The sequence below is a fragment of the Elgaria multicarinata genome, chromosome 17, assembly GCF_023053635.1.
Source record: "Elgaria multicarinata webbii isolate HBS135686 ecotype San Diego chromosome 17, rElgMul1.1.pri, whole genome shotgun sequence".
Classification (NCBI taxonomy): domain Eukaryota; kingdom Metazoa; phylum Chordata; class Lepidosauria; order Squamata; family Anguidae; genus Elgaria; species Elgaria multicarinata.
The window spans coordinates 28,565,200-28,593,179 of record NC_086187.1 but is presented as its reverse complement, the minus strand read 5'-3'; the positions used below and the strand labels follow the sequence as shown (position 1 = coordinate 28,593,179).

The window sequence follows — 27,980 nt, the reverse complement described above, 5'->3', positions numbered from 1 at the left end:
GACGCCCCCCCCCCCGGCACTCCTTCCCTGAAAGCATTTGCGAGAATGGGATGAAAATGGAGTGTGGGGGGAGGGGGAGGGAGGGGAGAGGGGGAGGGCCCTTTCTGCCATCCACACATGGCAGGGGAGTTCTGCCAGGGGACCTTTTCCCAGCAGGTCAGGGGTGGCGAAGGAAAGACAGAGCGCCGAGCGCCAACACTGTTATGCACAGCATTTGGGTGAAATGACGTTTTCTTGCCTTTCAGTTCTGCGTAGAGAGAAACGATCTTTCCAAAAGGGTTACATTAAAACCTCGGCATTAGCACCAACGCTCAGGCCAAACAGCGTCCTGCAGGAAGCGCCCCCAGGGCCACAGCTAGAGAAATGGGCCAAATGAAGAGTGGGGCACGTCAGCGGTCCGGAAACGTGGGGAACCCGAAGCGGACGAGGCTGCTCCGCTCACCACGCTGCCAGGTGAAACCCGGGGTCAAGGAAAGGGAGGTTTGGAAGTACACAGGGAGGAAAGAAACACATCACAGGCTCAAAGGAAATGGTTGCAAATAAAACCACGTAGCAAACCTATTACAAAAAGAACAAGCAAATGGCCAGGGCACAGCTGAGAAGAGTCAACACAGACTTTTAAACTGAAAACAATAAAAAGAGTTTGCCGGGACTGAGTCCTAGAAAGGGTGGGTGTGGGGCTCCCTTCTTTCCTAGCTGAATGCCTGCCTGAAGCAAGGTCAGGAAGATGGAAATCTCGCTTTCTATCTCCCTGGACTTACAATATCACCCCTGGCAACAGATGCATTTCCCAGCCATGCGATCCCACGCCAAGTGCAGCTCCCCGACTCCCACGACTCAAGGACGGAAGGGTGAGGAACCTGGCTGGATGAATCCCCACCGCCACTCACCAGCGGAGGCCCAAAGTATTTTGGTTTTGTGGGTGTGTGGGTTTTTTTTGCAAATGGGGAGAGCTGTGATTGTTTCAAGCAAGAGAGACGGGAGGGAGACGGAAGGAGCAGCCACTGGGGCACGAGGCTCCCCACGGAGAAGCCTCGTTGGCGGTTTCTGCGCGTGTGGTGGCATCACAGCAACACTCTGGTAGCACGGGAATTGGGGAGGGGGGATGAGAGGAAGGGAAGAGGAACACCCACACACTCATCGAGAAACCTGCCTGAAGGGATTCTGAACGGACTGTTGCCGCCGCTGCAGCTCCCGCTGGAAGGCCTAAACCCAGTGTCCACCGTGACCGTCAGCCTCCGAGAGACTGAACACCCGCCGCCGTCCTTTCAGGCCAGGCCTTACTAGAGGAAAACACAGCGACAGATCACAGAGAGCTTTTCACAATGGGGCTGGGGTGGAAGGAGAGTTAGCGATGGGGGTAACAGAAAGGGAACGAGAAGGGGAACATGTTAAGAGTAACAACAACAAGACAACCATGACCACAGGCTCGTTCGTAACAGCTGGCATCCTGCGGGCCTCGCTCCCGTTGCAAACCGAGAATGGTGAGGAAGGAGCTGTCCGGTGCGGGGCGCTTTCTAAGGAATGCCCCTCGCTTGGGTGGGCTCGGCCGGGATTGCCAGAGGGCAGCGGCGAAGCATTCAAAGATACAGAAACAGGGAGGAGGTGCAGGGACAACGCTTTGGCGTCCAAACTTGACGACACACTCAAAAACGAAGCAAGAGCAATCTTTTACAGATTTCTGGTTGGTTAGCAATATTCCATCCCACTTAAGGGTAATAAATTGTTTGAGCGTGCTCCATCTCTCCAAAGCAGGCGATAAATTACGAAGTTGGAGAAATCTACACATTTAGAGCGGGAGGCTAAAATACTGCACTTGGATTACAGTCAAAAATAAGTGCAGCGTTGTTGTTGGGGTGTGTGTGTGTGTGTGTAAAAACCCAATGGAAAGCAATAGGAAGGGGAACGGGAGGCGGAAACCACAGAATTCAGCAGAAAGGCTTCTGGAAAAGATCGTTTTGGTGGAACAAAAAGCATTGTACATTCTCTTCTGTAACAGCATATCTAGCGCAACAAACAACATGATGTATGGTATTTAGCCATGAAAGGAAAGGACAGTGGGAAGTCAGTTGAGACTGTTTTCTACAGAGCCAGACACACCCCAGAGGGAAAGGGGGTGCAGGCGTGGGTGTCTCAAAGAGCAGCCCCCCTCCCTCGCCCCCCCGCCCCTTGGCAAATCCTTTGGAAACGGAGGGCAGCTTGCAGGAGCAGGCTGCAATATGGCAGCACCAAAACACCTGCGGTAGGTAGCCCTCTCGATCTGTGCCCAGCACTCGGGGAATCAGGGACACGTTAGAGATACAAAGAGGAAGAACACCCTGCTGCTAGGTCCTTTCACCTGGGCAGGCCTGGGGTGTTCTGCAGGCAACGTCGGCTCGCTGCTGCGGAATACGGAATAATGCTTCCTACCCCAAAGGAAAGCAGTGGCGAGGAGGAAGAGGGGCTGAACTGACAGGGCAGAGGATGGGGCTGCTTCAGCGCCCCTCGCCCAGCCGTTCTTTGCACGAAGCCACCCCATCTCCACTTTGACCCCTGCTCAGCAGCTTCCTGCGTCTTAGAGCACAGCTCAGCTGCCGCCGCCGCCTTCATGTCACTAGGACCTAAATCAGGGCTGTTGACGCTCTTCCAGGCGGAGGGCTGCACCCCATTCCGGAGAACGTCTCGGGGGGCCACATTCCAGCGGTTGGAAGGCAAAGGAGGTGGGGGTCAAAAATTACCAGCATATGTCAGCTTACAGCTTTCCCTGCCTTAAGAGAGGCATTTCAACGTTTTAGAACCCCGTCAGGCAGAGGAACAGCTCTGGGCAACCCAGAGGCATCACAGCCGAGCAGAAGTGTAAACGTCGGCTACCCACATTTCAGAGCTGGTGTTACGCACCTACATCTCCCTGCCCCTTTAAGATTTTTTAACATGCAAAGCAGATTAGAAGTTCCTTATAACCACATACAATTTTAAATATGCAATCACAATGGGTCAGGGAAACCAAGGTTGCCGTTTTAGGGAGAAGAGGGGGGGGAAAAAAGCCTTCCAGGCTATTAGCCCAGTTATGAAAGGCGCTGGCCACACTCCAAAGGCAACCTACACATGGTCAGCATGTCTGTAAAATGGCTTCGTGAATGAGAGTAAGAAAGGAATTGCTGTACTCAAGGAAGAAACGGCGCCATGGACTAATATGCAAGTTCTAGCCACGAAGAAGTCTTCGGTGCCCACCTGCGCACTCCGCAGGGGGAGGCACCAGAAATCTGGAGTGTTTGTCACTTGTAGCCACGCAGGGCCCTACGGTGCGGAAGGCGGCTCTAATTCAGGAAGCTTTTGTGATGATGGAACATCTGCCCGAGTCATTGTGGACTTTGCTCATTTCTTGACTTAGGCAAGTTCCTGACCACCATTCAAAATAACGCCGAGGCTGCACCTGGTGTCAGGCAGGGCCACGGCTGCTGCCACCAGCAAGGTGTGGGGCGGAGGGGAAAGATTGCTTAATCCACAAATGAAGCAATTTCACTCCGTTCAGCAATCTTCTTCTAAAACTTCTTCTGAAAACAACAGCATGGTGATCTTCAAGTTTCAAATCACAAAGTGGGGGGGGGGGGGAAAGAACTTCAGGGAATGTACTTTGGTCTGAATGAAAACGCTGGTAAAAAATCCCCTTCGGGGTTTGCCGTCAACAACATCCAGGCCTTTCAGGGGCTTTCCTCGCTCCCAAGGCAAAAGCTGCGGCTTTCTGCTTTCAAGCTTCTGTTGCCCGTTCGCAGTTCTCTAAAGGAGGGTGAAAGGCAGCCACGGTGGGACTCAAGGGCAGGACTCCCGAGGCGGCGCGAAGTGCTTGCGAGCCGAAAAAGACCAACGAGAAGGCAGAACTCCTGAAAGCAACGACTTCGTTGGCAAAGCGAACTCGTTACGTATTTTGCAGTTTACCAAGACAGCTTGTTGTTTTTAAAATTCCCTGCCTCAACAGACACAATTTTGATTTCTCAATTACATGGCGTAAACTGCTAGTCACATGTTAGACTGCCAATTTGACATAGAGCTGCCAGTAATTTATATTGGACATGGATGGATGGATATGATCAGAGTAACAACAGTCTCCATCTCATTTTCACTCACTGCAGGATTCAATTGATTAATAGTCGAAATACACATCGGGGGAATTACGCAGTGCTGCTCTCGCTGGACTGTACCACTTCAGCATTCGAACTGTACCACTTCAGCATTCGAACTTCAGCATTCGAACGTACAACAGCCCACCAGTACTCTGGAGTGGGTCAGTGACTCTTACCAAGGGGTAAGAGCAAGGCAGGAGCTGGGAGCAAAGAGATGGAATGGGATTTAAGCCAAGATTACCCAGGACTAAATGCAAAGAGACGGCCTTTGTCCTTTCTCTTGGGAAATTTACAGAAGATCAATAGCCTGTCAAGTGTATTTGTGTAAAGAGAGATCTTGGTGTTACGAATCAGAATTTTGCCAGAGTTTAGGACAGCCGTGAAATGCAGGTGTGATGCTTATGGTCACTATGATGCAGACGAGATGGATGTGGCAGAGTTCTTGCAAAAGTGTCCTATACTTTGCGAAACTTCCAAGGCTGGGCGGGGGAGGAGATAACGTGGAATTTCTACAGGATGGCACTTGCTCCCAGAATTATGCTATTTTTAAAAAATAAAACAAATCACAAAACGCAAAAGCTTCCAGGTATGGGAAGCCAAAAAAATATCCGGTGAGTGTTCCTGGAAGCCTACAATGCCCTGATATTCTAGAGAAGGAACAGGGAAGCTTTTTTTTTTCCTGGTGAGGGAGAGGACAATCAAGCCGTGGAACTGAAGCCAAAAGGAGCTAAGAATGTAAGAAGGGCCCTGCTGGATCAGACCGCAGTCTGGTCTAGTCTGCTGTTCCGTCTGTGGACCACCTTTCTCTCCCCCTTGCCCAATGGGCTACTGGGGGAAGGACAGATTCCTTTTGGGAGAGATTTGAGTTGTTGCTGGCAGAGGGCCTTTGAGATGAGGCTGAGGGCTGCAGGTGGTCCAGCCTTGTCCTAGAGGAATATCCAGGACAGCACTGGGGATCTGTTCTTTTCTTTTATGTGTTGAAAAATAGTTTTAATTCTCTTTTCCCCCCAGCCCTCCTGCCAGTACCACCACACATTTACAGAATCCAGGGAAATAAATTCAACACAATCAGAACGAACTGGAGAATAAACACGTGTGCCAACGGACAGAGCGCAGGAGAAATTGTGAGGGTCGTTTTGAAGCCATTGCCCTAAACGGCCACCGATCTAGACGTGGGCCTCTCCGTCCTTTCGCCCGGATGCTTGACTTGTCAGGCCTAAGTTTCCACTGGGGGAAAGAACACTTGCATGGGATTCATTCCCCAGCTTTGTATGGACTCACCTGAATCACCCTGGATGCCGTTTCCCAGAACTTCCAATTCACAAGCAAGAGACAAAGCATTTAGAAGCCGATAAAAGCCTCTTTACAAACAGACCCGTTGAGTTCAAGTGAAGCTTATAAAACAGCACTGTGCAAATCCACGGCTGCAGGAGCTTAAAGCCACGGACTTTAGTACCTGATGGGCTCTGCACTACGGAAGGCGTGGATGTGGAACTGGCGGCTGCAGAATCACAGCGTCCAGTGCTCCCGCTGGACGAAGGGGACGGTGACGAAAGCGGCGAAGGGGTGGGCGGGTTGATGCACTGGGCGACGGCAAAACCTGCAAGAGAGGAAGCCGGAAGTTACAAAGGGGGAAGGCGGTCAAAGGAGGCAGGAGTGACATATAGCAGGGGGACACGCGTGAGCTGGAATGGGAGAGCAAGGGCCAGCCGGATCTCACAGAAACACAGCACGCTATGCAGCACTTCGTTCGATAAATGAGTCAGGAGGACTGAAAGACGAGCCCTGTTGGAGAAGTCCAAAGACCCGTCTTCTCCAGGACGTGGCCAGCCACAGGGTTTTAATTTATTTATTTACGGCATTTCCCCCTGCTCCTCAGCCAAAAGATACTGAGTGACTTACATGGATTTATAATGAGACAATTTCCTGGCCTCAGCTTAAAAATGAAAAGACACGACATGAAAGGAAAAGGGATTGGGAGGGAGGAGGAAAGAAAGCAAAACTCAGGCACCAGTTCTTATGGGTGTTTTTTCTGGCATGGAAGGGCAAAGCAGCCTCCCCGGCCGCTGTTCCTTCTCTGGCTGATATGTGGAGGGGGTGAAGCAGCAGCAGCCCACCCTCAGTGGCCCTGGGGTTTATGGCCACAGTCTGCAGTCCAGGGAACTGACAGTTGGAGCAGGGGTGGAGAACCCACAACCTCCATAGGTGGATTGGGAAGCCCAGAGCAGGACATGACAACTGTAGCCCCCTCTCAATGTCTGTCCCCGCCCCACTGCAGCAAGAGCTACTCAGTGGTAGACTGCTCTTGCTCCCAGAGGTTCTATATAGGCATCACGATTAATAGCAACTGAGAGATCGTTCAAGCTCCTCTGTGGATTGTTCGAAACCCCTAACTGGGGAAAGAACAAAGGAAAACGTGAAGCTCCTAGCACTGATTTAGTACATCCGTGGGTACTTCAAATTTCCTTCCTTCGGGGAAACCTTTTCGGGTCGCCATCTGCTGCAGAACCGTCTGCATTTTGCAGAAGATTCTGGGGTGTGTTTTAGCCGCAAACCCAGTTCCTGCCACGCAACGCCTGACCCCACCTGGTCTCACCGTCAACCCATGCGAACGGAAAGCATGGCTCTAGCACGCACACGGAAGGACAGCTAAGCCACAGAGGCTGCAAAGGGTTCTGGAATCCTACTGTTGTTCCTCAAGAAAAGGAGGGGGAGGGCGGCTTTCTCCAGACCAGCCGGAAGCCAGCAGAGCAAAATACAAGAGGAGCAGAGACACCCTGGACTTCAGAATAAATGTCCAGGCGTCCTCCCTTGGGGCGGAGGGAGGGGGGGCCCGGTCCCCTGCTGCAGGAGAGGCTTCTCCTCATGCCCGTTTCCCTAGAAACCGCCCCATCGTCGAATACTGTAAGTGCTTCCCGGCCACGACTGATTCTTTGGCCCCATAAACTTCCAAGGAACCTCAGGTGGAACCGTAGGACCCGAGGACTTTGAGAGATCAGCGAGTTCATGCCCAACCAGTTCCCTCCACCCGAAGCGCTGGGAAGCTCCTACTTCTGGGGCTGAAGGCGGCTCGCGCACCCGAAGCACACCGTCCGCCTCCACGCGAAGGCGCAGCCCATCAGGTGGCGCATCCGGGGAGGCTGCCGGGTTGATGCCACGCTTCACGCATCGCCCTGCAGCCAACCCAGGGTGCGCTGGACAGGGAACTCCGCGGCCGAGATAACGGTGGGTTTCTGGAAGGCAGGGCTTGACCGGGGTCTTCCCACTTTACCGCCTTTGTGCACGTTGGAGAGGCAGCTTCTCCGAACACGCGCTTTGAGAGGCATAAAAGCAGGGCGGTGGGAATGCAGCGGCAGCAGCAGAACTCTGCAGCATGGCGTTCCCCCCAACTCAACAATTCCTAACTCACTCATGTGACTCTTGGTTTCTGCTGAGCGACCCTCCGACGAATTCTGGGGACTTCAGCAGATTTCACTGGGGGAACGTCTGGGAGCAATTAAGCTGCTGGCTGTTCCCGGCGAGCAAGGACCGGGTGCCCAGAGGAAGGGGGAGGGCAAGACGCCCAGGGCCTCAGTAACATGACTCTGCAACAACAGCTTTGCAGGACGGTGACGTCAGCCTCTCCCTGCTCTCCCGGTCACCGGCAGGCCAGGGCAAGGAACGGAGCAAAAAGCAACGGCTTTCATTTCCCATTGCTTCTTTTGTGGGAGAGAAACCAGGGGAAGGTTGCCGAGAAGGGGACACCTCAAGCAAACGCTGGGTCCTTTAGCCTGTCCACTGCCACCCTCTGCCCTTGGGGGTAGGCAGAAGGGGTGTGTGTGTGTGTGGGGGGGCAGAAGTAGAGTTGTTCAGAAACAGCCTCTTGCCAAGAGGGCCAGAGGCAGCAGCAGCGGCGGCAGGTCAAGCAAGGACAGAGCAGGTTACAAGATCCGGCTCTCCCTGTTCCTTAACCAGGAATGGATCCCACCGCCTGGCTTTGTGCTCCTACTTATCCACCTATCAACTGTCTCCACCCTTCACTATAAGCATTCAGTGGACTATTGTAACAACGCCAACTTGGTTGAAGGGTAATTATAATCTGCATGAGAAAACCTTCACGGAGTTGCCTAGAAAAAGGGCGAGTGCATGCGCTCACATTTGGGGAAGAGTAGCAGGCCACCTACACTGGCCAGGTTCAGACATCATTACAATCTGCACCTGGTGAGGACAAGCGTGACCGGCACACACGAAGACGGAAAATAAGCCAGCGTGGTCATGCGAACCCAGTTAATGTTTTACCATGAACTGGCTGGGGTCAAACAACATAGCAACTGTCACTCAAGGTTGAGTATGGGTTGAGTGTCTGTTGTCATTGAACTGTGAGGTTGTTTCTGAATGATGGTTATTGTGTTGTGGGACGCCAGTCACGCTAACAAACCATGGTTTGTTAGCCACGAACAACCCACAAAGGGAATCCATGGTTTATGGTTGGGTTGTGAACTGTGAGTCGTTCGTGGTCAACAAACCATGGTTTTTTTTGGGTGGTGGTGGCTGGGTTCACGCAACAAAACAACTGATGATTCAATGACAACCCACAATTTAACCCACACTCAACCATGAATGTGGGTTGTTGTGTTGTGTGAACCCAGGGCACTAACGGGCCTCTATGACACCTTTGCCCATGTGGCATTCTCCAAATGTGTCAGACTAAAACACCCCCAGCCTGCTAACTAGGGTTGATGGGTGTTGTAGTCCAACATATCTGGAGAGTACCAGCATGGGTAAGGCCAGCCTATGGCTAAATGCAATTAAAGTTACTTGCCTCCATATAAAGCAGGTTTGCATATTTATATATCACACAGACATATATGAGTATATTACACTTGAACCTGCAAGGATTCCAAAGCAATGACACAGAACAGCCTGAGCCAAAAATGTCTTGTCTGGTGAAACGAGGTTACGACCAGCGCTGCAATTCCACAGAAGAACAGAAAAAGAACAGGCAGGGTGGAGGACCTGGGTTCCTGAGAATCTCAGCTGTCGTTTAAAAGCAAAAAGTGTCTCTCGCCCATATGACTGTGAATATATGCCTGAAAGTACGTGGGCAAAACCTGCTGAAGTCTACAAAAAGATCTCAAGGGCTGATTGAGCTTTCCAGTGGGGTGGGGGTGGGGGAGGGGAAGGGAAGGGAAAATAGATCTGCAGGGCCCCACTCCGCTCCTCGCTCCTCGGCCGAGCAAGACTGGGGATTATGCACACTTGCTGGAGTTGCATAACGTACACAGACCAAATCCGCCTTTGCACACTGCAGAATTTCAATTTCAAGAAAAAATAAATCAGCACAAAGCGCACACGTCGCTTCTGGATATGCATATGATTGTTCCGGGGCATCTGGAAAAAACCAAACTGGTCTTCCTGGCGACTGCGGTGGCCAAAAACATTTGGAAGGAGAAGACCGCTCCTACAGGGGAGTAAAACGTGCAGCCTGCCTGCCGAAGCAGGGTCAAAGAAGGGTTTTAGACTCTAAACCCCAGGGACATTTTGGGCACAATGACGGACAATATTAATTAACAACAACGGCAGAGGAATGGAGTGGAAAAAGATGGGCAGCTCTAACAAATGGACCCAATCCACCAGGGAGTTCTCCCCCATAGGCCCCACTGAAAGGAACAAGGACTCGGATACATTGGGCAGCCCTGTTGACCGGTTGAGCCAGTGCGATATGCTTCAAACCCATGGGCGTACGCACGCCGGCCCCCACACCTGCTTCGGATGTACCCCACCTTCCGCAGGCCAGGAGTTCTGTAGCAGCACAAGTCTCCAACGCTCAGTTCATTTAAAATATTTGCATTCTGCCTTTTCGCAGCACAGTTCTACACGCTCGGCTAATGGATACGAATAAAATCATGACGCCACCTCCCAAATCATTCATGCACCAGTGTCCTAATGTGGAGGCAGCAGCATTGTTTACAGTTGTTGATAGTTACTACTACATCCATGAGGTGCCCCATCTTTTCTGGCCCTGCTACCTGCTGTGATTCAGGCAGCCTACGCACACCTGCAGGGAGGTGGGCCCCATCGGAATATGCAAAATCTGTCAAACACCTTGCCAGAAGCAAAATTTCTGTCCCAGCTCTGCCAAAACATTCTTCTATGCTAACATAGTTTGCAATGGTACAAAAACAAAAGTTTCTCCCTGACAATAAAAACCAGGAGTTGCATTACAAATGGGGAGGAGTACTGAAGGGAATCTTATTTACACGGAACAACTTGTGCATGAGGAGAAAGAGGAAAGGGAGCGGTTATTCTCCCTCTCTCTAATACTGGAACCCCACGGGGTCATCCCATGAAGCTGATAAATAGGCCTCATCTTGAGTATTGCGTCCAGTTCTGGGCTCCACAATTCAAGAAGGACGCAGACAAGCTGGAGCATGTTCAGAGGAGGGTAACCAGGATGATCAGGGGTCTGGAAACAAAGCCCTATGAAGAGAGACTGAAAGAACTGGGCATGTTTAGCCTGGAGAAGAGAAGATTGAGGGGAGACATGAGCGCACTCTTCAAATACTTAAAAGGTTGTCACACAGAGGAGGGCCAGGATCTCTTCTCGATCCTCCCAGAGTGCAGGACACGGAATAACGGGCTCAAGTGTGAGGAAGCCAGATTCCGGCTGGACATCAGGAAAAACGTCCTGACTGTTAGAGCAGTACGACAATGGAACCAGTGACCTAGGGAGGTGGTGGGCTCTCCCACACTAGAGGCCTTCAAGAGGCAGCTGGACAACCCTCTGTCAGGGATGCTTTAGGGTGGATTCCTGCATTGAGCAGGGGGTTGGACTCGATGGCCTTGTAGGCCCCTTCCAGCTCTGCTATTCTATGGTTCTATGATGGCTGGCAGGTTCAGGGCAGACAAAAAAACGGCCTCCTTCACACAGTGCGGAGTTAAACTGTGGAATTTGCTACCATGGAATGTAGTGGATGGCCACCACATGGGATGGCTTTAAGGACATTAGATAAATTCACGCAGGATACAGCTACCAACGGCTACTAGCCAGGATGGCTATATATTGGCTCCTGGCAGCATACTGGCCCCGATCCTGGCGGCTGCTCCATTCCGCTCCAGCAACGTCCATACGCAACGTCTCTGAATTCCAAATGGAATCCACAAATTTGTCAAGGCACACAAGGTTTCACAGCTGGGCTTTCTGGATAGAATGCAAGCTCCACATTTGAATTTGACACCAACCATTTCAGAAATTCAGACCCTAACCCAGGTTTGCTGTGAGGCACACGGAGAGAGGGCAGCTCTTCAGGGAACGAAAAGCGAGCTGCACGACTCGACTCGTTGAGTCACGGCCGAGTCACGCAGGACTAACTCGCACGAAGCGATATGGCTCCGGAGTAGCAGACGGGGCCCACGTTAGCGACTCTGGTCCCAATTAAGACGCGGTTCCTTCACATATTAAAACCTCATGTTCAAACCCTCAAAAGAATACCAAACCGTTTTCGAAGAAAATTAACTCAGAGGCTATGCTCAGTGGTGCCTGATGGTTTATACAAGCGATGCCAGACCTTAAACTATCCCAGACTGGAATAGGTCCTGTAGTTCACTTTGCCACTGGAGCCTATTTTATTCTTAAGGGAATTTTCATTTGTTTCTGGGCATGGTTTGAGACCCCAGAACCTGTGGGAAATGGGGCCAAAAGGGAGCTTTAAGATGACCACACAATTGGGAGGGGCGAGGAGAGGGAGAACCACAGTGTCAATTAAACGCTTCCTTACTACTCAGGTTACTTGTTTAGCAACGGATTATTATTCCAACTGATTTCTAAAGCAACACTGCTTTTCCAAGTAATGCAGCTTGTTTTGCTAAAAAGAGCAGAAGCTCATGTAAAACCAGGTCTGCTGGACGCAGGAAGCGGTCAGAATAAAGGCAGGGGTGTTGTCTGCTCGTTCGTGGGAATGCAAGCGTTGGAACTGCACGGACGTCTCCCGTCAGAGGGGATGGGGAAGTAGCGCGTTCTTAACTAGAGGAAGCAACCAGCGCAACATATATTTTTATGATGCCTCATTTCACCTGTCACGTGACCCAAGAAGCAGGGGTTTTCCAAACAGCTCAGTTATGAGCGAGCCTATTTATCAGCCGTCAAAGAAGCCACTTCTCTGTCAATGACAGAACGGGTTGAAAAGCATCAGGGCGGAACGGCAGGGCCGTTTATATGAGAGAGAGAGAGAGAGAGAGAGAGAGAGAGAGAGCAAAGACCACGGAAGGGTAACGTGGGTGATGGGAGCTTCTGCCTGCGACCACAGAGCTGTGGTCCCTCCTGCAGAGACCACAGGCGGTGAAGGAAAAGGCCAAAGTCTGGCTGGCCAGCTAGAGAGGCTTGGGGTGTGCTAAGGTTGCCTGCAAGATTAATGCTAAGCGTTCTCTCTACAGCAGCAGTGACCAATGGTTTAAGGCAGGGGTCCCCAACCCCCGGGCCATCGATCGGTCCCGGTCCGTGGCCTGTTAGGAACCGGGCCACGCAGGTGAGCTGCTTTCACCCCCCCCCACCCTAGCATACCTGGGCACAGGGCGCCATCTCACCTGCCCAGCCGAAGCGAAGCCAGGACACTGGGGTGGACGGCTTCGGAATGGCGCACTCGGCCGGAAGCCGCTCTGGGAGAGTGACTTCCGGGCGCGCCGTTCCAAAGCCGCCCGCCTGCCCCAACGTCCTGGCTTTGCTTTGGACGTTGCGTGGGGGTGGGGAGTGGGTGTGACTTCCCAAAACCATCCCCTCAACGGTCCGGGAAAAAATTGTCTTCCACAAAAGCAGTCCCTGGTGCCAAAAAGGTTGGGGTCCGCTAGTTTAAGGCAAGTGTGCCACAAATTATTTACTGAAACTCCTTATAGGCCAAGGTGTCGTAAGAGCTCTGAGCAGTTTATATAGCTACACAAAGAATGCAATACAAAAGCAAATCTAAAAACAATATTAAAATAATAAATACATTAAAAATGATACAAAGAACTAGAACAGAGCAGTGTGATGACAAGTTTGGCACCTACATTATATGCTTTTAGACGCCAGGTGAAGACCTTTTTATTCTCCCAACATTTTAACAATCTATAAATTTTAAATAAAATGGTTTTAAATTTGTAATTTTGCATTGCTGCTCTTTTTATCTGGTTGAGCTTTTATATTGTATTTTATATTATGGTTTTATACTGTTGTTTTATACTTTGAATGGTTTTAATTTTTGTGAACCGCCCAGAGAGCTCCGGCTATTGGGCGGTATAGAAATGTAATAAATAAATAAATAAATACGTTAGGGAAATGCTGAGATGCTTCCAGAGGTGTCTAAACGTCACCACAGTTTATACCTCTTGGACCAGAGGTTCGAGAGGCTGGGTGCCACTACCGAGAAGGCCTGCTTACGTAATGTTAATTGATGACACGCTCCTGCCATGGGATGACCCACAAGGCTCAGGGTGTGATTTGGTGTGTGTATAGGGGAAGACAGTTGGCTAAATATCCTGGTCCTGAGTTGTTTAGGCCTTTGAATGTCAGCAGCAAAGCCTTGAGCAAGGTTCGGTGGCTAACAGGCAACTGATGGCATTCTTTTAATGCAGGTGTAGAGTCCCGGCTATGCAACGATGCCACCCAGGAGGGCATCCTTCCACCAACGCAGCTCTTCCTGCTCCTCAATGCCTTGATGTGATTTTGCCTGTACGTGCACTGTGTTTGCCTCTATGGGGGTCCTCTTGCCCCTGCGTCCATGGCTGCCACAGGTTCATAGAATCATAGAATAGCAGAGTTGGAAGGGGCCTACAAGGCCATCGAGTCCAACCCCCTGCTCAATGCAGGAATCCACCCTAAAGCATCCCTGACAGATGGTTGTCCAGCTGCCTCCTGAAGGCCTCTAGTGTGGGACCTAGGTAACTGATTCCATTGTCGTACTGCTCTAACAGTCAGGAAGTTTTTCCTGACGTCCAGCTGGAATCTGGCTTCCTTTAACTTGAGCCCGTTATTCCGTGTCCTGCACTCTGGGAGGATCGAGAAGAGATCCTGGCCCTCCTCTGTGTGACAACCTTTCAAGTATTTGCCCAACCATGATCAATTTGGAAGTCTTCATAAATATGGTTGGGATGAGGACTGGCTTAAAGCAATGCTGTGTTTGAGCATCTCGTTAACCCCCAAAGGCTGCTCGCCAGGCAACGTGTAGGGTATTGGCACCCTCACCTCCTACATCCCCCCTCTGTCTCATAAAAGGATTTTATACAAGAAAGATGCAAACGCCCCTCTGCAAAGACAACCCCGCCTTCTCTTCCCCTCTGAAATCTGCCGGGTGCAAGACCCTCAATCGTTATTCCCAGTGATTTGTACGAAGAGGTGCATTTTGAGAATGACAGCTCAATGGAAACTTTTGGCTCCATTTCTAGCCTGTCATCATTAATTAAAGTGACAAGAAATCTATGAAAAAGATTTTTTTTAAAAAAAAAATCAGCCACAGGAAACTGCACCTGGGCCTGCCAGAAAACACCATACTTTTTAAAACCACAGTTTTTCTAAAGAAGTCAACAAACATGTAGTTTAGGAAGACCTTGAGAGCGCAGAAAGCTTAGCCATCCATTAGTTCGCGGGAGCCGACAGAAGGGAAGGCACGGGTCGATTTTTCACCTTTGCAAAAATGACAGTGCGGCTTCAGGAGGCCAAGGGATCAGGCTGAGAAGCAAGCTGGTGCCTGATAAACATATTTAAAACTATTTTATTCTTAAAATCCAAAAATGCTCTGAGTAGAGCATTTTTGGATTTTAAGAATAAAATAGTTTTTAATACGTTTATCAAGCACTAGAGTTGATTTCTTTTTTTAGCATCTACGCTTATTGGTGCGTTTTCCCCTCTACATCAGCATATGAGAAGCAAGCTGGCCACCCGTCAGCCGGCGAGAAGAAAAGCTTTCCAAAACCAAGGAAGAACTCAAGAGGACTACAGGTGCTCAGATGCTGCCTAGGCCGAGCGCACAGGAACTGAACGAGCCACCAGTCTGCAGACTCTTCGGAATATATTCTGGATGCAGAAACAGAGACTGAAAGAACTGGGCATGTTTAGCCTGGAGAAGAGAAGATTGAGGGGAGACATGAGAGCACTCTTCAAACACTTAAAAGGTTGTCACACAGAGGAGGGCCAGGATCTCTTCTCAATCATCCCAGAGTGCAGGACACGGATTAAGGGGCTCAAGTGTGAGGAAGCCAGATTCCAGCTGGACATCAGGAAAAACTTCCTGACTGTTAAGAGTAGTACGACAATGGAACTAGTGACCCAGGGAGGTTGTGGGCTCTCCCACACTAGAGGCCTTCAAGAGGCAGCTGGACAACCATCTGTCAGGGATGCTTTAGGGTGGATTCCTGCATTGAGCAGGGGGTTGGACTCGATGTCCTTATAGGCCCCTTCCAACTCTACTATTCTATGATTCTATGATTCTAAGGTAGAGCAGAACAGCCTTTCAAACGAAACCTAAACAAGTTATTAACCCACAACCCACCCACCCCGTCTAGCTCTCTTACCCAAACACACCTCAGACAATCAGTATTTTGTGACTCATCAAGGATCTCAAAGAAAATCATCAAACTCTCTTATTATTTTCAAATGTCTCCCTGGGTAAGTATGTTCAGGGCTGCATGTGTGCAGCAATCCCCTGGGAGAAAGGCAATGCAAAATCTGGCTTCCTGAGGATTCTCAGGTTTAGTGAAATGAATAAAAACAAGCCTATCACTTGTCTGGCTAAGAGGGCTGAAAAGTGGTGTGCCAGGCCTGTGGAAAGCTCAGAAGCCAGAGGCTGAACCAGGATCCCAGCCGGCTGTTCATCGGATAGCTCCTGCCTCTTCCCTGCTTGGCTACCAAAATAAAATGGTGCTAAACAGTCCTGATTATCAGGTTTATAACCCCAGCTGGCCTTAGAAAGCTCCAGGGTTCAGCGTGCCCTCTGCAGAAGACCAGATCTGTCTACACAGCACAGAATGCGAAAACACAACGGTAGCCTAGTTTAGTAAACAGAAGAGGTGAAGGCCAGAAAACTGCAGATGCAGGGAAACGGTTGGTGTCCTGCACATTTCTGCTGATTGCTGAGATCTGTTTCATACAGCACAAAGGGAGGACGTTTATCTGAACACTCATGGACGGATCGGGGAAATATACAGAAGGGAAACCAAAACTAAACCACTCAGGCCTCAGAGTTCCAGACACTCCAGCGGGGCTGAACTTTGAAAAAGGTTGGCTAAACATACATCCTTATTGTTATATAGCACCACTAAATCATAACAGCAGGGAGAGCGTCTCCAGACTTGCAGACAGAAAGAAGGCTGCTGTCAAAGCAGCGGTTGGCTTTCCACACTTGTTGAAATAATGCTGGAATCAGCACACAGTTAGGACTGCAAGCTCTGGATCTCACAAATACTGCTGCCCTCCGATCAAGACTGGCTTAAAGGGCAAGTCCAAAGGAGGCCTGTGTGGTGTAGATCAGGGGTGCAGAACCTGCCTTATTGCTCTCTGCAAAGCGCCATGAGGACAGATGGCACTATGGTAATAAAATAATATTTCATAATCGTAGTAATGGTTTATGCTATTTAGTCATGGAGAGGGTCAGCCAAACAGAGGTCAGTGAAGACCTCTCCTGCAATCCCCCCCCCCCCAATCAACCCACTGAAAACCCTGCTCAGGGCCCTCTTTGGCTTCCAAGATGTCACCCGGTGTTGCCTTGCAAGCCCTAACCTTAAAATACAAAACAAAAAACAGAGAAAAACAGAGAGAGACGACTGAGATGCGTCTCTCAGAACATCTGGATGCTAAATACTGTACCCAGAATTCATTCTGACGGCAGACCATGGCACACAGCTAGCCGTGGTCAGTATTCCTCAGCAAACGTCCCCAACTGTGGCCGTCCTTGGTCTTAATCTGACTCTGCCCAATATCACATCCTTCGCCTGTGGTTTTCAGGCAAGCTGAGACATGCATTTTTAACAGGGCGCTGATATTTGTGACGTTTTGCATATTCCTTGCTAAGGTTATAACTGACTCAATTTTGAAAGTCAATGACTTATCTACTACTTGCTGAGTCACAATCCTTATCTGGGTGTGAGTTGTCATTTTAGAGTTGCTCCAACTGAACCAAAGGTGAAAATGGCGGGTTATCGTGGGAATGGCACAAGGAAGAAAGACACGTTTCATTTGATTATTCATTTATGAATTACTAGAATTGATATCCTGCCCTATCCCGAGGGCTAGACAGCGGCATAAATCTGCATCATTGGGTGCCACAGCACAGCTGTCCTGATGTGCCAAAATGGCAGAGAGGGTCCACTAAAGAGTCCCACCCGCCCTGTCATCTCCGTAGCTTTATGGCTGGTGAAGAGAACCAGCTGCGCGACCGGGTTCAAACTTCATCTGAGCCATAAACTCTCTTTCAGCCTCATGCCCACATCAAAAAGTTTGCAGTAATACCATTGGCCTACCTTTCAGGGCTGTTATAAAGTTTACTTAACTAACATATGAGAAGTGCTTTAGACACTTATGTAAAGGGAATTAGAAGTGCTAACTGATTACATCAACCAATACTAGGCCATTTCCTGTAGCAAAAACCATGTAACTTGTTAATAAGCAAAAAAACGCAACCCAAATTTTAAGTTTCAGTCCACACTAGAGTCCAGCCTAACTGGGGTTAGCAAGAAACTGGTTTAGGGTGGAGTCCCATGCACGTTTAGACAGAAAAAAAGTCCAGCAACTCCCAGCGTTTCCCAAGGACTCTTTCTGCTAAACAGGCATAGGATTCGGCCCTTAAGCGTTTATATTCTGCCTTCAGAAACAGTGCCATTAGAGCAAGTGTTGTGCTTGAAAACCTACAATATTTTTAAAACCGTCAGCTGGGCAATTCAAAGGTATCATTTCATCAATTCGGTCATATTTCGGAAGAGCCCCAGATTTATGCCGATGTCTAACCCTCAGGATAGGGCAGGATATAAATTCTAATAATAAATAAATAAATTATCAAATGAAATGTGTCTTGCTCATGCACAGATGTGGAAGCAACTTTCCTCCACAACAAAGCAGATCTATCGTCACTCCTTGTCCTGCGTTTTGAGCATCATAAAAACAGAATTTTCTTCATTGCAATGAATGCACAATGAACATTTATGTATCTTTTTCTCTCCTTCATGGTGGTGAAGTTCTAAGGTCAGACCACAATCCAAGTTGAGATTCCTGGCAAGGTATAAACTGCTAATTTATCTAACAACTTACAGGAAGCAAATGGGAATAATCAAACAGGGTACCAGTAACAGGAGGCCATATTTCAATCAAGAACTGGAAGCAGGTCGGGTCTAGAGAGCAGGAAGTTCAAACCTCAAAATAAAATCTTTGTGCATTTTCAAAGTTTTCAAACAATACAAGCGAAAAGAAAATAGCTTTGGTTTTCTGGGTGTTCTATTATCACCAAGAACAGATAAAAGGGACAACAATACCCGGATTAAGAGGACATGAAAAGGCAGGTTAGAAAACTACTTTCTTAGAAGAGTATGTATTTCCAAGAGACGCTGCTGATGTTTCATTAACGGCAAAATAATTTGTTCTTCAAATTAACTTTTCTTTGAACGGTAGCAAGACCTTGCAAGAGAGCGAACCATTCTGCGACAAGAGTGACTTGCAGGTCAAAGAGGACTCCTCTCAGCCTCTCACTCAGTGAAGGCGGTTGTGAACAGCAGGACATTAACACTCAAAGAACTGCAGAGGACACTGCACATGCCAAAGGTGGCCACTGGAGCCGGGACCGGCCCTTCGCGAGACGTAGTAGCCCACCCTCGTGGTTTCAGAAGCAGCTTGTGATCTGGGCCCGGGGGCGGCTGCAGTTCCACAGAAAAAGAAATCTGACTTGATGTTCCCGGGGCTTTGAACACCTCTTTAAAAGCGCTCTTTGCATCTTAGCCCATGTGGCCTAGATACATGAAACAAACAGTGACGGATTCTTTAATTTATTTAAATGACCCATATACCACTTGGTATTGTAGATCTCTAAGCAGTTTACATTATGATGAACGAGGAACAACAGAAATGTGGAGAACCAAGAGGTAACACACACACAGCTGCCTTATATGGAGCCAGAACAATGTTGTCTACACACTGATTGGCAGCGCCCCCCACCCCCCGCCTGGGGTTTTCCCCAGCCCTACCTGGAAATGCCAAGGATAGAAACACGGGACCTCTTGCAGGCACGGCATGCACGCTACCATGGAGCTGTGGCCCTTGCTCAAATGCATTAGTTTTGCACCTGGTTAGAGCAACGCTTCTTTTCTAAAGTTTGAAGGGAGAATCATAGAATAGCAGAGTTGGAAGGGGCCTACAAGGCCATCGAGTCCAACCCCCTGCTCAGTGCAGGAATCCACCCTAAAGCATCCCTGACAGAGGGTTGTCCAGCTGCCTCTTGAAGGCCTCTAGTGTGGGAGAGCCCACCACCTCCCTAGGTAACTGATTCCATTGTCGTACTGCTCTAACAGTCAGGAAGTTTTTCCTGATGTCCAGCCGGAATCTGGCTTCCTTTAACTTGAGCCCGTTATTCCGTGTCCTGCACTCTGGGAGGATCGAGAAGAGATCCTGGCCCTCCTCTGTGTGACAACCTTTCAAGTATTTGAAGAGTGCTCTCATGTCTCCCCTCCATCTTCTCTTCTCCAGGCTAAACATGCCCAGTTCTTTCAGTCTCTCTTGATAGGGCTTTGTTTCCAGACCCCTGATCGACCTGGTTGAGAGACGCTGCTCCATAGCTGGACAGGTCTCCCTTCATTCTCTAAAGGGTTAGGGCTGCAAGCCCTCCTTTGGTCTGGATGTCCTGGGCAGCGTGGCGGGTCTGCAGAACCCCAGGCCCTTTTACAGAAGAAGCTTCTAGCCCGGTGTGTAACAAGCTCTGCAGAAAGAGGGCTGACCGTCGTCTCTCAAGGGAGCTGTCGCTTGAGCCCTAATTTGTCCATACAGTATTTTCTTTTCAACCCTGGCTGCACAAGCCCAGAGGAAAGGCAGTCATCAATTATATCTAAAACAAGATTTACTCAATTTTTTTTTAGAAGAGGCTTTTAATAAAACGGCCCTTTTAAGAGGCACGTTAAACGGAAACATCCCCCCAACAATCCTGTAACTTGGTTCTCTTAAAGTACCAAGGATGGGCTTTGTACAAGGCAATGGAAGGTTGCCAGGGATGTGTCATCGCTGCATATACACTTCCCTAAATTTCCAAGGCCCGGCGTTTGGCTTGCGGGAAGGGTCGCCTCTGCCAACGAAGACACTACCCTTGCAGGAAGAACATGGAGTGGTCAGAATGAATCCCAGCCTCCCCACAAGCCGTCCGTTGCCTGAGAGTTTGGGAGGCAGGAGGAAGGGAAGGTGCACAGCCTGTGATGATGTGCCTCTTCCAATTCTCAGCCTGCATGGATCCCTCCAGCGCCGGTGGCGGCTTCTCTCCCCTTCCCCTCCTATCGAGTCATTTGTAGGCAAAATCTTGCACAAGAATCATTCTGGAAGTCCCATTCTGGGGACGCAAGATGTTGTTGGAACCAGACCTGGAATCCCTGCTTAAGTGATGCCCCTGCAGCTTTCAAAACTAGAAGTTTAACGGCAGGCAATTAGACCTTATAACTTCACTCTAATTGCCTATTAAATCTCGCCCATGTAAAAATGCACGGCGGTGCTGAATCTCAGAAGGGGAGTTCATTCCTTGACCAAGCTGGGAGGGGAGCCTGAGGCAACCCTCTCCCAGTCCTGTGCTCGAATCATTTGCAAACCCACCAGCTTGGTCTTTCCTCATTCATCTGTCCTGATCGCCCCAAACTTTCACATCCACAAATGTAGCAGTGTGGAGGGTGTGTGTGTGTTGTATTTTTGAGAGCATCCTCTAGGAATCTTTGACAGCTGGCCTCTGCCTCCTTCGCCAGGGCCCACCAAGATGAGACGGGCAGCTGGGAATATGGCTTCCCCAGTGCCACAGCAATCGTTGTCATTGGCCCAAACGAAATTAGAGCAGGCTGCTGTGGGTGGGGGGAGAACAGTCTGATGTTATACTGGTAGTCCCCACTATCCTCCAGTGGCCTAGCTAGAGGTGGACCCATGAGGTGCTGTGCAAAGCCCCAAGAGGACTGGGCTAGGGCAGAGGAGTGGGTGGCAGAGGGAGGGAGAGACAGGGAGATCTGCAAGGCCAGAGACACCTTGTAGGCAGCACAGATGTCAGCTGCATCTGTAGAAACTGGACGACTGCTCCAGTTGTGCCTCTCCGCTGAGTCTGCTGGCTTGGAGCCTTGCGCTGTGACGCCCACTGGGTGGCTTTCAGCTGGGGCAGATCAGGACCCAGGATCCTCCCTAGCAGGGACACCTGCCGGTTGCTCCTCAGGGGCCGTTTCGACCAAGTTCGGGCGCTTGTAGTCTTATCCAGCAGGCCGGCTCCACAAGGTCCCGGTCCAAGAATGAACCCTGAAACGCCAGAGTTCTCTACAACAGTGGCCTTCAGTTGGTCCAGACCCGAGACCCACCTCGGACTCTCAACCTGAAACACGGGACCCGCTTTCACCATTTCGCAATCGTCCAACGGCTTTGCCACAACTCATCTGGACTGATCTCACGACCCACCGGTTGAAGACCTCTGCTCTACACCAGGCAGATCTTGGCAGTCTCTCGCCGCCCGCCTGCCCGTCCCCAAACCCTGGCCTGCTCAGCGCTTCTGTTCATATGCCTCGCTATTGGGCAGTATAAATATGCCATAAATAAATCAGTAATAAATAAGCACCTAAACATATTCCCTGAGCCTCGACCTTTCTCTGCACTACGCAGCACAGGCGTTTCCGTCCATCCGAACTGAATCCATGCCTCACCCTGCCTTTGGTTTCAATAAGACATTCGGACTCTGGAAAAGTAATAGGTGGCAGATTTATCCGGGCTGCCCAAGGAACATTCTCTGTACACCTTAAAAAGTGGCTTTTGGTGGCGTTTTGAGTTCTGGTTGTGTGCTATTGCCAAATCGCAAAGAGCACATGGCCACACATCAAACAAGGGAGGGCCATCAGGAAGCAGCGAGAGCAGCCACTGAATTGCCGCCCTCGGCGTAAGACACGGTGGCCCAGGAAAGGTCTCCGCATTTGGGGCTCAGAGAAACCTGGAGCCAGGCTCTGCCTACTGACGCCTGCGTTTTAGAGAGACTGATCAATAAAGGCTTTGGGATGCAACATGCCATTAGTTCATAATGGCCCCTCAGTAGGTGTCTATGAAAAACAGCCCCTTTCAACACATTCATCACCCTGCAGCTATTGTAGCTAACTCACAGGGAGACCGACATGCCACACTCCAATGCCACGAACAGCAAAGCATGACGAAATCCACCGACATGCAAGGCTCGTTGGGAAACAGGAATCGCTCTTATCTCACACCAAGCACAGAGAGAACACTGTGTTCACATCTCGTTTTTCTTCTGAAGGGCCCATTTGGAAATCGTGAGACTGGGCAGTGCAAAGCGATTGTTCAAAGCACCTATCAGGTGGCATTTACAGCTTCTGTGGAAGCTTGCGTAACTCTGCTGCCGTTAAAAGGAGGCCGGTGCCGTTTGCCATAAAACACAAAGCCCTTCCATTGTCGCCCTTGAAAAGGCACCTGCGGCTGTCAAGCCGCTGCCATGCCGTGTTCCAGCCACTGCGGGGCGGCCAGATGGGTGACCGACTGCAAAGCAGAGGAATGATTCTTCCCGTCTCTTGTCTGCTCCCAGTTAAGAAGACACCCAGAGCAGGGCCGGCACAGCTTTGGAAAACTGCTGGCAGCCAGAGTGAGGAATACAAGGCTCGGAGGACCAGATGGCCTGACTCCACTTTTCAGGCCCATCGCTCCGTGGCCGAGCCCTGGTTTTGCACGCAGAAGGTCCCAGGTTCAATCACCGGCATCTCCGGCTGCCTTGCAGGCCGTTCTGGCAATGCAAATCCTGTCCTTCCCCTCCAGCAATTAGTCTGTACCCCCAAACCAACCCCTTTTTCTGCAATGATAAAGAGATATCTGTTTGAAAGGAGATACCTGAGAGGGTTCCACCCTTAAAGGCAGCCTAGAAATAATTTTGGATAGAATTTTGGATGGATAACTGTATTTTTTTAATCTGGGGGGGGGGTTCTCTCTCCTCCATCCCTCCCCCTGGAATCCTTTCATAAAAGCTCAGTGTGCTTTCACTGGTCCACGCATCATCAAATCTTTCAGTCGGTTTTGGGCACGGATATTTACTCTTCCCCCTCTGCAGAATCTTCCAACCATCTCCAGAGCTGGCTGCCTCGACTATCTCGTCCTCAGGCAAGGAAGCTGGAAGTGTCGGTGTTGGTCACTTTTGAGAAGTTTCTTCCTTTGAGCCCCTGCTTGTAAAAGAGATGGGCTCTCATGTAATGAGTCTGGTCGGGACCTTGGCATTGACTTTTCAACCACACCTTTCCATGGGGTTGGGGGTGGGGGGGATCCTCACCGCCCAGCACAGTGGTTCTTTATCGCAGAGTTTAGCTTGAGATGGGGTTTGGTGCTCATGCTTTCATAGCGTTGCTTAAAGCAGACGTCAAGCACTTCAGCTGCTAAATGGAGCCCAGGCACCTCAGTTCTTATACACCGGCCCAGCAAGACTCAACATCCCCGGTCCAACAGACTGCAATTCCTTTGGTCCTGGTTTCAACACTGCTGTCTAGGGAGCGCTAAAACCATGTTTTGCTGCACTGGGAATGTTATGGCTGACCTGCAGACAGCCGCGCATGGGCCGTGGACCCAGGCCCCCCCCACCCCCCATAAAGTGTTGGGCCGAGCCAAGCTGAATTCTGCCGCTTGGGGTATAAGCTCTGCCAAGTTGCATTATTTTTCCATTTACATTCGGCAATATTTATTCTGGTTTTGCTAATAATAAGGAAAGGCAAGGAGGCTGAACGCGCCTCTACTCACCAAAAGTCATTATCATCGTCATCATCATCATTTCTCACCTGCCTCTCCCTTTGGATCGAGGCAGGTAACTACATTAGTACAGGAATCAACACATCTTTAAAATTCTTGATTTTACATAAATCTGGGTAGGCCTGCCAGAAAAGGCTAGTCTTCAAAGCTGCCTTAAAATCACAGAGGCAGTTAATATTGCGAATCTCCTCCAGCAGGCCGTTCCATAATCCGGGGGCGACAGAAGAAAAGGTCCTCTGGGAAACTGATGTCAGCCTAGTTTTGGCTGGCTGAAGTAGATTCTCCCCAGAGGACCTGAGTGTGCGGGGCGGATTGTCCGGGAAAAGGCGATACAGCAGGTAACCTGGACCCAAACCATGCAGGGCTTTAAAGGTAATGACCAACACTTTGTACTTTGCCCGGAAGCTAATTGGCAGCCAGTGGAGTGATTTTAATATTCAGCAGCTCTTCTGAAATTTCAGCAGCCTTTCAAGCGTGTCTTTTTCAGCTATTAGGGCTAGAAATATCTCTTTTAAAAACTGAAGCTGGATTTTGCACCTGGCACCATTTCCTGCACTTGCCCCGTGGGCCCGCCACGTCACGGCCGAGCCCATTCCCAGACTGACCACTCAGCCTGCCACGTGCACACCCGTATTTGTCCCCTGAATACCTCTTGCCAGTAACGCGGCCCCCAGGTTTGATGATGCCCCTCCCTTTCAAGCAAGTCTTGGAAGTGGGCCCCTTAACAGGGCATTCAAAAAGCACCGCCATCACCACTAGGCCTTTTTTGCTGTGCTACAAAGGTGGCTCTGCCTCTCCAGCCGTGCCGGGGGGACACCTCAGTGCGCACGGGCCCCTCCAATAAAACTCTAGACTTGTCTAGAGCAAAGATCAGTCCATTAAAAATTGGCAGAGAGAACAATTTAAACCCACGGCCCAGAAACGCAGGCGTCAGGTTGCCAGCGGCAGACAGGTCTTTCGCACTCGTGACATCCTGGTGGGCTGCCTGCGAGTGGAGAAGGGCTGGCGATCCTCTCACCCTTGGCGGTGGGCAGAGCTACCTGCTCTCCCAGTAACTTCTGAATCAGAAGATTTCTTCTTGACTCCTTTGACCTCCCAACCTGCCAGAAGCACCTGCCCCTCCTCTTGAGAGCGGCCTGCGGAACCTCCCGGTGTAGCCAGCCCCCCTCATCACCTCAGGAATGGTGAGACCGGGCACGTTCTGAGACGAGGTCTCCTCTCCGTGCAGGCCCGGATACAGCCATCACCCTCTCAACACAGCCCAGGCTACCCACGTCCGTGGCTCATAACTGGCGCGCGGCAACTTTGTGGGCATCCACTGCTGCAGGTGCAGCGGAGGAGGCAGCACGGACCGCCGTCAACGGCGCATGGCGGTCCTCCCCCTGACATCCTAGAGCACAGCTCAAGTTGAGCTCACCCGAGCCCATCCCTTTCCACTCCCAGCTCTGGACCCTCCATCCCTATGCTTCAGTGACCTGGGCTTGCTACCCAGCACTGAACTGAAACCTATGTTTAGAAGGGACTCTCCCGAGGTGGATCAGGCTTGACCCATGGCCCACCCCAAAGGTCACAGCACACTCTGCCCTGCGCCCATTGAGGATGTGAACACAGCAAGGGGGAAAGTTGGGCCCCCTGGCAGGGTGAATATCCTATAAATGCATTTTACCACTTATTCCGAAGTGGTTTTAGCAGGCAAAGAGGGACAGTATTAGGATTGCTCAAATACTGTATTTCTTCGATTGTAAGACGCCATCGATTGTAAGACACACACTAATTTCAGTACCACCAACAGAAAAAAACACCTAAAACACACCCGCGATTCTAAGACGCACCCCATTTTTAGAGACGTTTATATGGGGAAAAAAGTGCATCTTAGAATCGAAGAAATAGGGTAAGTAGAAAAAACTTATCCTGACCCCTTGCAGTAAAGACGAAGAGTCCCTTCTAAACCACCCTTTCACTTGCTGCTTTTGCCATAGAATGACCTCATAGTAAAAGTAACAAGGAAAGCTATACATAATGCGGTGAATTTGCACACCAGGGGCTGTGCTAGGGTTACGTGAGGGTTGTTCATTCCTCGCATAACCCACGATGCCTAGGTTCATCTGCGGTACAACAAGCCACGGTGTCCGTCCGCCGCTCGTGCATTAAAAATAGCAGCTGGCATGTGCTGCGATCCACCGTGGCCAACTCACGGTAGGCTGCGGTGATTGTGCAAACCTGGTCACGCTCTCTATAGGTTAAAAAGGGGAAGCAAAGCATGTAAAACAGATACCGTGTGACAAAAAGATGCAATGACCGCTTGCGAGAATGAAAGAGGGCAAATGCTACTCTCTTTAGTTTCATATTAATATGAGTTAGCGGTCAGGTTTACACCATTGTTTGGGAAATATATGAATAAGCATCAGTGGGAAACTGGCTTCAGATTGCCTCGATTTAAATCAATCCACCCTGCTCGTCCCGAAGAGAGGGTTTTAAGGTTACGTCTAGTGGGGTTGAGAGACTCCTTAAGAACAGTGCAAGTGTTAGCAACGCTGCGAACTGTAGCTACAGCGAATTCACACTCTGCATGTAAATGAAACGGGGCCCAAAGGATGTTATCAGCTCAAGGAAACCCAGCACACCCAGAGTCTCTTCCTGTTCTGTGTCGGTTCTCACACACCTTTAAGTCTTTCGCCCAAAACTTTGCCATAACCAGCTAAACTCTCCTTTAGCTAAAACCGGGAGCAAAGTCAGAAGTGCAAACTGAAAGTCTGACATTAGCGAGGGCATATATCACATGCTAGACACTCATATTAGCCTACTTTCTCCCACAAAGCAGCTAACAAGCTACACCGAGAGAGAAGTGACCCCCCACCCCCGGGGGACTCTCTTTCAGCACTCCTGGCCAGTGGATCATACACTGCAGATTTGGAAGGCCACCAATGCGGATCAATGGGTGAAAGACCTCTTTGATGCTCGCAGGTCACAAACGACTAGTTTACGTAACGAGAGGAAGGGAAGATGCATTTCAAAAGGCCTGGCAGAATTTACAGAACTCTTTGCAGACCGAGGAGTAGGAGATGTGCCCCTCCCTCACTTTCCCCTACAACCTGCCCCTGCACATCAGCATTTTCGTTTCTATCTTCTTTTCGCTTTTCTTAACTTCACTTTCCTTCTCCCCCGCAATATACCATGCTTTCCCCCTCTTCTTTTAAAAACACCACCACCACACTAGGCAAACCAGCAGATACAAAAGCAATACCTGTACATTGTTAAATATGCAAAACCCATGTCAGTGACTTGAAAGGCAGGGGGGAGAGGAAGGAACCACAGGAAATAGAGGCTTATTGTCGTGAGCTTTGTATCATCAACTGTATAATATTGGGGGGGGGGGGGAGAGTTCTCATATTGAAAAAAACAAACACCTTTCAATAAGCCACCAACAACATAAGCCAGGACAGAGAAAAGTGAACATGCAAGTATTTCAAGAAGTGCTATGTACTACTCAAAAGGAGACTGCGGTTTCCAAAAACAGGTAGAAAATTGAGGAGGGGCTGGGTGGGGGGAGGGAGGGGAGGGAGGTTTCATCCAGAAAAGTTATGGCATCATAGCTCCATAGTAGACCTTGTTTGGCGTGCAGAAGGTCCCAGGCTCATCTCCCATTTCAAGGATCAGGTAGCAGTGGAAAGGAAAAAAGCGTGGAGAGCCACGACCAATCATAGCAGAATATATGGTTAGGCCTCATCTAGAGTATTGCGTCCAGTTCTGGGCTCCACAATTCAAGAAGGACGCAGACAAGCTGGAGCGGGTTCAGAGGAGGGCAACCAGGATGATCAGGGGTCTGGAAACAAAGCCCTATGAAGAGAGACTGAAAGAACTGCTTTTTATATTGTATTTTGTATTTGTATTTTTAACTTGTTGGTTGTTTTATGATGATTTTAATTTTTGTGAACCGCCCA

The 27,980-nt window shown here is 49.9% G+C and overlaps 1 protein-coding gene across 4 annotated transcripts in view; it reads right to left on the bottom strand.

The window, feature by feature from the left end:
* Positions 1–27,980, bottom strand: part of CLEC16A (C-type lectin domain containing 16A) — an 88,753-nt gene that overhangs the window by 4,822 nt on the left and 55,951 nt on the right. For 2 of the 4 annotated variants that reach the window (XM_063143074.1, XM_063143075.1), the window contains one exon: positions 5,557–5,700. In XM_063143074.1, coding sequence (XP_062999144.1) covers positions 5,557–5,700 — 144 coding nt within the window. Of the gene's footprint in view, positions 1–1,153; positions 1,284–5,556; positions 5,701–23,229; positions 23,463–27,980 lie in introns of those variants that run through there. The other 2 variants (XR_010026236.1, XM_063143076.1) reach the window with 2 other exon arrangements.